At 35.4% G+C, this 10,526-nt stretch overlaps 1 protein-coding gene across 1 annotated transcript in view; it reads left to right on the top strand.

Annotated features, from left to right (window-relative positions):
* Positions 1-250: 250 nt before the first annotated feature.
* Positions 251-10,526, top strand: part of LOC129268041 (mucin-like protein) — a 48,427-nt gene continuing 38,151 nt past the window's right edge. The window contains exons 1-7 of the mRNA XM_064104442.1: positions 251-419; positions 2,139-2,312; positions 2,679-2,852; positions 6,876-7,052; positions 8,035-8,168; positions 8,620-8,787; positions 9,669-9,827. Of these exons, the coding sequence (XP_063960512.1) occupies positions 287-419; positions 2,139-2,312; positions 2,679-2,852; positions 6,876-7,052; positions 8,035-8,168; positions 8,620-8,787; positions 9,669-9,827 (1,119 nt within the window). The 5' untranslated portion in view covers positions 251-286. The remainder of the gene's footprint in view (positions 420-2,138; positions 2,313-2,678; positions 2,853-6,875; positions 7,053-8,034; positions 8,169-8,619; positions 8,788-9,668; positions 9,828-10,526) is intronic.

The following is a 10,526-nucleotide window of genomic DNA, read 5'->3' as shown; positions in this document are numbered from 1 at the left end:
TAACAAGAGAATTAAGTAGTCGTTGTTTTTTTTCCTTACTTAATGTTTTATTTTGAAAGATTCTTGCTTTTTAAGTAGTATTTCATTCTTATAATTCTTGAATGTGGTGATAATGGTTTCTTTAGTTTACTACATGTATTGCACATCAAAGATTTTTGGCTCTACTTGACAAGATGATATTTGAGTTTGTTAACATTGTTGGTGATATTGTTACCCATATGTATCCCTTTTTTCCCTTCATACAGAGAACTGTAACCTAAATGCCGTTCCTTTCTCAAATCACACAATGAATGATATGTTGGACCATGATGCAAGCATCACTGTAGCCTGTAACATGGGCTACTCTACCGGTATGGGCATTCTAACAGAGCTCATGTGTAGTAATGGGACCCTTTCTACACCTCCTCCTATCTGTTATGGTAAGCTTCTTGCAATCTTGAATAAAGTTTCCAAATCAAAGAACAAAAAAAAATCAGTAAAAATCAATCCCTCAATAGATTTTGCTTTAATTCACTGACATTAGTCACAATTAATAGTACATTAACACTTGATATGTTAATCAGGTACTTGCCCAGCTCAATCAAAAGTTAAATGGCCTGAAATAAGACTAACCATAATTTCGGCCAGTTCATTGCCAGAAAAACCAGAACTGCATTGTGGGTAATAATAATTAAAATGAAATACAAAAATGCAGTCTAGCCTCCCCAAACGCCTTAATTATGAAAGAGTATGAACATAGCATTATCTCTATCTTTTTTCGTTTGATATACAAACATTTGATCTATTTTTAATGAATTATTTTAATCAATAAAGTCATGTGATCTTTACTTACGCCCCCGGGGGGGGGGGGCACTCAGTATATAATGCATAGTGGGTATTAGCCGCGGAGGGGACCCCCTTTTTTACACTCAAATTTCCGTTCCGAGGCATATCATTTTTGTCTTATTGAGAAAAAGTACAAAGAAAGCCGCTCCAGAGTATAGCATTTTCTTTTTCTCGAGAAAAAAGAAATAAAAAATCCGCTCCAGGGCTTCTCATATTTGCCGTTCCGGCCGCAATTTTGGTGAAAAGCGGCCGCAGCTCGCTGTACGACCATCGCCTCTGCGCTAGCGCGCCCGTTAGTCGTGCCGCCGGACTAGCTGCATGTACGTTCCATAGGGATGCATACGCACTCGCACGTAGGCGACCCGTTCCAAGGACCCCCCTTTTCACAAACATTTCTAGTTCCGAAGCCCATTCCGAGGACCCTCCTTTTTACAATGAGCCCGCTCCAAGGCCCCCGTTTTTTGTCTCGCCCGCGGCACACCCCTACCACTTTTTTGGTCGAGTGCCCCCCCCCCCCCGGGCTTACGCCTGTCCGGCATGCTTTGCGCGCAGATGAATTACACTCGTGTGCCCAAAACGGGACTTTGAGAGGGGTTAAAATGAATAGCGCCAGCTTAAGTCGCACTATAACCACAATACAACGCAAGCTCTCGCTCAGCTGCGACTAATTATTACTGAGAATGCTTGGCGTCTCTTTGAACTTAGCCAGGGAACTTCGCTGCTTTGAATCGAGAATAAAGTTGAAATTATTGTCATGAAGGTGGGTGCGTTTGTTATGGACAGTATTTGATTAAGATCCAAATAATCGCTTCCCATTGCCCGCGGCTCATACCCCTCTTTAACGTCATTGCCCTGGGTGGCTTCACCCGGCCACTCGATGTGTTGTGAACTGGCAGACGTCTTACATGTTCGGGAGGGGTTACGCGGGCGGGCTCAGACCCGTCACCGTGGATAAACCGCACCTCCGACTTTTGCTTATATCCCGCCGAGAGAAAGGTGCGGTCAATAGACCGTTACTTACGGTATTCGTTTTTGTAGGATGTGCCACTTTGTTGGTTCTGATTTTGTTAGCTAACTAGAGAATTGAGTAGTTGTTGTTTTTTCCGTACTTAATGATTTGTTTCTAAAGATTCTTGCTCTTTTTAAGGGGTATTTCATTCTTATAAATTGCATGTTGTTACAATGGTTTCTTTAGTTAACTACATGTATTGCACATCAAAGATTTTTGGCCCTACTTGACTAAAAAATAGATGAGTTTGTTAAAATTTTTGGTGATATTGTTAGCCATGTATCCCTTTCTTCCCTTCATACAGAAAACTGTAACCTAAATGCTGTTCCTTTCTCAAATCTCACAATGAATGATATGTTGGACCATGATGCAAGCATCACTGTAGCCTGTAACATGGGCTACTCTACCGGTATGGGCATTCTAACAGAGCTCATGTGTAGTAATGGGACCCTTTCTACACCTCCTCCTATCTGTTATGGTAAGTTTCTTACAATCTTGAATAAAGTTTCCAAATCAAAAGAACAATTTTTTTTTTGAAAATATAAATCTCCAAACTATTTGTCTTTTTAGGATGTGCCACTTTGTGGGTTCTGATTTTGTTAGCTAACTAGAGAATTAAGTAATTGTTTTTTTTCTGTACTCAATGATTAATTTTTAAAGATTCTTGCTTTTTAAAGGGTATTTCATTCTTATAAATCTTGCATGTTGTTACAATGGTTTCTTTAGTTAACTACATGTATTGCACATCAAAGATTTTTGGCCCTAATTGACAAGATAATATTTGAGTTTGTTAACATTGTTGGTGATATTGTTAGCCATGTATCCCTTTCTTCCTTTCATACAGAAAACTGTAACCTAAATGCAGTTCCTTTCTCAAATCACACAATGAGTGATATGTTGGACCATGATGCAAGTATCACTGTATCCTGTAACATGGGCTACTCTACCGGTATGGGCATTCTAACAGAGCTCATGTGTAGTAATGGGACCCTTTCTACATCTCCTCCTGTCTGTTATGGTAAGTTTCTTACAATCTTGAATAAAGTTTCCAAATCAAAGAACAAGAGATTTTTTTAGAAAATATCAATCTGGAAACTATTTGTTTTTGTAGGATGTGCCACTTTGTGGGTTCTGATTTTGTTAACAATCCTGTCTGTTATGGTAAGCTCCTTGCTATCTTGAATAGAGTTTCTTAATCAAAAGAACAAGAGTTGTTTGGAAAATGACAATCTGCAAACTAATTTTGCTTTTTAGGATGTGCCACTTTGTCGTCATGGGTCCTGATTCTGTTAGCTGATATATGAACTGAGAATATTTTTTTCTGATTGATTGCACAATGATGACCAAACTGTATAGGGTATTGTGTCATAATCATAAATGTTTATTTTTATTATATTTACACTGTGGTATCTGAAACCAGGTTTTATTTTTAAAATTTGAATTTTTATATTGTTTTTATTTCATTTATTTATGTTTTTCCCCTTTTTGGGGGAGGGGGCGGGTGGGGGAGGGGGTTTGTCAATTTGATTGCTGCTTAAATTTGCCTGTGGATAAGGCCAGATGTCTGAGTGGATTTGTTTAAAAAAATATTTTCAAGAATACTTTAAAGTAATCAATTATGGAACTAAGTGTATGATATGTTTTATCTGTAACTAACTTGCAATAGCTAGTAGAATGATAATGTTTCGTACAAACATTCATTTTGATATTACTAACAATTGTGAACTAGATATATGCAGAATCAATTAGATTTCCTATGTATCATATTGTTTTTACAATTTCTTATGTATTTCATATTTTAGGCATTTTTGTGATTTTTAATGAGCTTTGACTGGACCCTTTAATGATCATAAAGAGCAAAGAATAAATGCCTTTTAACCTGTGAAATAAAAATAATTACGTATGCGAGTTTTGTTTGTAAACAGAATTTTATTAGAAAACATGTTTTTGAGCAATTTTGGGTTTTCGTGCATATAAAAAATAGTTATTCTATGGTGAAATGGTGTTTCCGATTTTTGCAAATTTTTCTTAAAACATACACAAGACTTCAAAATTAGAAATCAACAAACAATGCAGTATAGAATGATAAACTTCTGGTATGGATTACTTCACTATAGTAGAACAAAAATTCTGGTATGATATACAAGATTGTAAAGATACTTTCTGATAAAGGTATATATCAGCCAAGTTAGCTATTGAAGATAAAGCAACTCTCAATAGATTGGGCATGACAAATTCATTTGACATTTCTGATCCCTCGAGCAAAATTGGTTTAGGTTCATAAACGAAAACTCTCTGTGTGTTAAAGATATATGCCAGTTGTGGTAACGATTTCAAAATGAGTTCATACAGAATCCAATAAAATGTCCACCAAAGTGTCTGTCTGTATAAATAAAAAAATATGTGCCAAAGGATTCTGGAAGAAATTGTGTAATTGGTGAGAAATTAGCAAATTAGCATGGGATTAGGGTCAAGCGTCGGGCCAACATTCAAAGCAATAATAATACACTGTCCCACATGTACTTATCTGTGTTTGTGATCTTCAGTGTGAACATTTTTCAGTGTAGATTTCAAGATTTCACAAAGTTCAGTTTATGTAACTGTACCAGATCTAGATCCTTGATGATATAGTGACAATTAAGCCTGGTTTGACAGACTTTCTTGTGAAATCAGTTTTTACTGCAACTACTTTCATTTATCTTTAACTACAGAATATTCAAAGAAAATCTTTGTCTAAAAAGTTACCTCATCAATATGAATAAAGAAGATAGAATCACTTTTTGTAGATTTCGTTGTGGAAATCATTGACTTCCTTTTGTCTCAGGAAGATGTGAGAACCGTCAAAGAATTGAGGCTTTGCAACCTTTAATCAATTGGTGATGAATTTCACTATCTATTTGTTTGTCCTTCTTGTCTTGCCTACCAGAGGTGAAGGCGAGACTTAGGGATCCAAATGTCATCTGTCACTCAAACAGTATGACACATAACTCAGCAAAAAGTTCACAGTCACTTTTCAACCAAATTTGGATGGTAGATGGACTTGGGGGACCTCTATGTAATGCTGCAGTCGGAGGTCACATGGTAAGGTCAAAGGTCATTTTCAGGTCAACGTTTAAGTTTGCATGCAAGACTCTCTTATGACACAACTCTGCAACTGTAAGTCACTATTCAACCAAACTGGGATGATAGATGTACTTAAGAGACCTGCATGTCATGCTATGCATAAGTCAGAGGTCACATAAGGTCAAAGGTCATTTTCAGGTTGATAAGTTTAAGTGCAAGACTCACTTATGACACATAACACCACAACCTTAAGTCATTTTTCAACCAAACTTGAATGGTACATACATGTATAGGGGAATCGACCTGCATGTTATGCTGCAGGCACAGGTCACATGGTAGGGTCAAAGATCATTTTCAGGTCATCGTTAAGTTTACATGTAAGACTCTTATGGCACATAACTCTGAAACCATAAGTCACTTTTCACCCAAACTTGGTTTGTAGATGTACTTAGGAGACCTGCATATCATAGCGCAGTGAGAGGTCACATGGTAAGGTCAAAGGTCATTTTTAGGTCATTGTTATGACATAACTCTTTAACAGTAAGTCAGTACTCAGAAAACCTTCGTGTTAAGGGCCCGTATTCTGATGGCAGGTTTAACTTAAACTCAAGTTATGGATGAAGTATGGAGAGCCAATTGTTACATAATCACTAAAAGTAGAGATATCATACTTCAGCTCACTTGGCTCTCAAGTCATTCATGATTGTCTAGGAAGTATATATAGATGATTGTCTTCACCATCGATGAATCAGGAAAGAGCTTAGTAAACACAAGAGACGTACAACTTAATAAAAATTGTAATACTTTTGGCTTCCCATACTTAAACTACAACTTTAAACTTGAGTTTAAGTTAAACCTGATTTCAGAATACAGGCCATTGTGTTCAGTGGTCATATAGTAAGGTCAAAGGTCATTTGAGGTCAACATTGAAGTAAGACTCTTATGACAAATGTTATTCAATCCCAATTATTTTAAAATGAACTTTTAATACAATTCTGTTACGTGCCCTCGCAAATCACGATGTTTCTGGTTACTTTCACAAGTGGGTGAGACACACCAACATTGCTTTTGCCTTGTGCTAAAGAAAGAAAGTTTCATCTTGAAAAATATTACACTGAAAGACTGAATACAATAAAAATGAATCAGCTATTTAATTGTCAAAAACCAGAAGTCCGTTCCAACTTTGTGAAATTTTGCATGAAAATTTTGCTACGTTTCTGAATAACTTATACATGTACTTGAAATTCAATATTTTGAGCTTTTAGTTGAATAGAAGTATAACAGCCAATGATATGCTGATGCCATTACTTGCCTTCTGTTACACATATGTATATGCTGATTGCAATTTTAAACAGCTTGGTTTTTCATCTTCGCTACGCTCAAAATATAATATTTTGAGCTTTTTAACTGTGGTTTAATTGCCAACGATATGATGCTGTAACTTGTTTAAAAAAAAAAAAATTAATCATATGTAAAGTTTGATTATATTTTTGAAACTTCAGGGTATTATTTCAACAGTAATTATTAAATCATTTTTTATGCTAAAAAAAACTTATGTATTCTAACTTGTGTCTAACTTATGTACTCTAAATGATTTGTAACTTACTTGATGAAATAGAATTGATGATTGTGTATGATTGTTTCTTCTGTACCCACTCTATGGGTGACATGGGAATAAATGTCATTGTCATTGATAAAAAAAGCCATGAGAGTAATATTTGTCTTCTATAAAGTCAGCCACTATGACTGATCAACCTAGACGTCAAATTTTCCTAGGTACAATGTAATTGGTTATATACCAGCTTGGCATTTACTAACAAAACACTATCCGAGTTTCTGCGGGAGTTACCATAAACAGGAACATTTGATTTACTTGGAGTAGGAACATCTCCCATGACCTAACATAAGCACTTATCACCTAGCCTTGTCTGCAAAAAATTGTCGCCTAAATTTCAACATTTTGTTTCTTTTTATACAGGAATTTGTGAACTTGGTGTGATAAGATTTTCCAATCAGTCTACTAATCTTATAGTCAGCCATGATGAGAGTGTTATTGTTACCTGTGACCAGGGTTACTCCATTGAATTTCAATCATTTATAGAGCTCACATGTTCTAATGGTATTCTATCTCCACCACCACCTTCTACATGTATTGGTAAGATTTTATTATTCTTCAATCTTGGTGGGAAACCAAAATGCTCATATTTTTTATTAAAATCTTTAACCTTTAAAAGTTTGAACTGTTAACGACTTCTTGGGAATGTGTAATCATAAAAATACATTTCAGGCTTGCTCTTAATTGCCTATACTTAAATTATATCAATAAAATGTTATCTTTAATATTTCATGATAACCTGATGTGGGACATGCTTGCTGATTTTCAGTGCAATCATGTCTCATGCTATTGTGGATTACTGTCTCCTGTGTCGGGTAGGGTTATATGGATATCAACATTTAGGTCAATGATCAATATCATTAGCCCTTATCAGGCCAGCTCTGAGAGAGGTAATAATGCAAGTATTAGACCATGATATTATTGTGATTGTCGTCCAATCATTTAATGGTGTCATGCCATTATTTTTAAATTTGACACAAGCCTTTCTCAACCAAATAACAAAAGGAACATTCAGTGTTCAGTCCTCCATGAACAATAATTTGATTTTTTTTTTAATCTGATAAATGAAAATTTAGAGCACAATATCACAATAGTGAAAAATGTCTTTTAATGCCTTTTATTTCTGACAAATACTTGTTACTAGTCAGATGATGATATTCATCCTGAACCCATTGACTACTGAATTCTGTCATTTACACAGGATTTATACAGGGATTACCTGGTTCTAGTAGGCTATGGGTTAATGGATTGACTACTGAATTCTGTGATTCACATAGGATTTATACAGGGATTACCTGGTTCCAGTAGTCAATGGGTTAATGGATTGACTACTGAATTCTGTTATTCACATAGGCTTTTTATAGGCACTATCTGGTTCTAGAAGTCAGTTGGTAAATATGATGGAAAGGACTTGATAGCTCACCATTATTATTTCAATCTTTACCATGACTTTTTAAATCTTTATAAGTTTGGCAATCAATTTTGAATGAAATCTATATTCTTATGATTTTCTTTTCTATAGAAAACGTCTATCTGGATTTTGGATCAGATATTGATGATGAGGTTATTTTTCAATCTAATTCCTTGGCCTGGGGATGTGTTGATGTGGTATCCTGTATTCCTATTGGTAATGGACATTTGTACACAGCAATACGGGTAGGTTGTTAAATGGTATTATTGGTAATCTAAATTTCTATAAAACACTTTGATACAATTTATACAATACACATTCTCTAAATGACATGTGTTACATGCACGTGTAGCACAATTTTGAAAATGTTCTTGTTTTTTTTTCTCAGATGGATAATTTCAGAATTAGTTGACATGAGATTGGAATTAGAAGTAAATGTCAGTTTGTTATTTTTTCATGTATTATTACCCTAATATCCACTTTCTCAACAAACAGTCTACTTTTCAGATAGGATAGTACCTCATGATCTAGACCCAACTAGACAAAATGACTAGTATATAAACTAGTTGTAGATAAAGTAAGATTGAGAGACGAGACCAAAAATGTAAATGAAACCAAATGGATTTAGACCAAGTAGCGAATTAGCAATATATTCAAACGAGGAATCAATGCTTTTTGTATTGCTTGAATGTACAGTTCACATCGACGGGTATGATTGAGTTCTCCAACCAAGCATGCTCACAAAATAGATCAATGATTCAATACACAAATCCTTCGCTCTTCATGACCACTGATGACGCAGCCATTGCAGTTCTGGGAGCTCCAGTCGACCTCAGCATTGGTGATCCAAAAATATTTTATCAGGTATGATATAAGATTAAAGTTAAACCTTTTGATGAAGATAAAGCACCATTCTGCCAAACTAAACCTTTTCCTAGCTCCCAGAGTCAACACCAAGTACTATGTACGACATGCCTTTATCATCCTTGCATCACACTTGTGGAACTCTCTACCTCTCAAACTACCTGATTCCCCTCAGTAGCAAGACATCTATCAAATCTTATATTTTTTCATGTTGTAGCATGAATTAGTTTAATTAAATAATAAGATATCATGTAATGATAAGTTTTGTAAAGTAATTTTCTGTGATATTAAGGAAGGCAATGTAAAATCTAATGGCAAAATATTTAGTATAATATAGAATATTATGTAGATTTAATGAAACTCAAATTTATCATTTATTTGAGAAGTGGTTTTGAAATGTCATTGCATTGCCACTTTAAAGTTGTCATTGATTTCTAAAGATTTAACTTTTTTTTAATATGAAAGATAATAAAAAGTAGATTATTATATGCATTAAATTTTATTTTGTGATCATGTACTGTGCATACTACATGTATAAGGCCCTGCTTAAAAAGTAATTGAGAATTTTGTTATTATTATTATTATTTATTCGTCAATTAAAAATACATAAATTATAGTACAATACAAATCACACAAACAATAGGACATAGGTGACATAGTACAAAGGACCTGGAAAAGAGATGAAGGGGCTGCCTGGGTTTGGAAAAGGTTAACCAAATTACCATGGCCCACAGGCCTTCCTTCCCACACCCCTTCGCCTCAATCCGGGTCAGTTAAGAATATAAAAAAAGAAACATATGAACTGAAACTGGCAACAATTCATTAATTTGTTGTTGGTTATTGAAACCAATAATGCAAGAATTTTTGTATTTTTTGCATAGTTTCAAGATAACTTTGACAGTAGCAGTGGAGGATCATTTATTTCTGACTTGATGAGCAGATTAAGCATGATAGATTCTGAACTGAATGACACCAATCCAATAGTAGCACTTAAGATCACATGGGTTGGGATTCAGCCACCAGGATCATTAGGAGAAGAGGTAATCATAAAAACACAATCGGCAATTTAATCAGAAGTATGAAAAATGCATTTTGAAGAGTAAAAGAGTTTTGTCGTTGATATTATTCTTTAACTGCAATATAAAGTCCCTGTCGCATCATTTCATGCAAGCCTTGTGGGCGAGTTGCATGCTGCAATTTTCCAGCATAAAATCTCTGCTGGTAAACAAGGATTGTCAGAAGTTTTACATGTTTCTTACCAGCTGGACACTTTCAACTTATCGTTACTTGTGTTCATGGAGTGTGGCCTGCGTGGGTTGTGCGTGAGAGCTTGGAAACTATCCGTGTTACATATTGTAACATACGACATATGGGTGTGGCAAGGAACCTGCGTCACAACTGTGTGTTACCTGTGTGTGAGTTGCGAACCTTGGTGATATGTCAGAGGTCCTCAACTAATGCCATTGTCTTGGCCGCAGCCAACCCGCAAGTAACCAATAGAAAGACAGTAACTCACCCTCAACATCCATGCAATTTGCTCATTCCACATCTGCAGAACTCACCAGCTAAACAAATTGTTGGCAATATCAACACCATTCCTTACCAGCTTTTCATTCGTATAATGCACATACATGTAGAATGCCTGCAGATAACAAGCATGTCCAGCGCATAGCCAAATCTGTGGGAAATCGTCATATTGTGCAATAGTATATCTACAGATACTTGTATGTTTTAATGTT

The sequence above is a fragment of the Lytechinus pictus genome, chromosome 9 (genome assembly GCF_037042905.1).
Source record: "Lytechinus pictus isolate F3 Inbred chromosome 9, Lp3.0, whole genome shotgun sequence".
NCBI lineage: Eukaryota > Metazoa > Echinodermata > Echinoidea > Temnopleuroida > Toxopneustidae > Lytechinus > Lytechinus pictus.
Note: the sequence above shows the minus strand (reverse complement) of the source record. Positions and strands in the feature narration are given on the sequence as shown.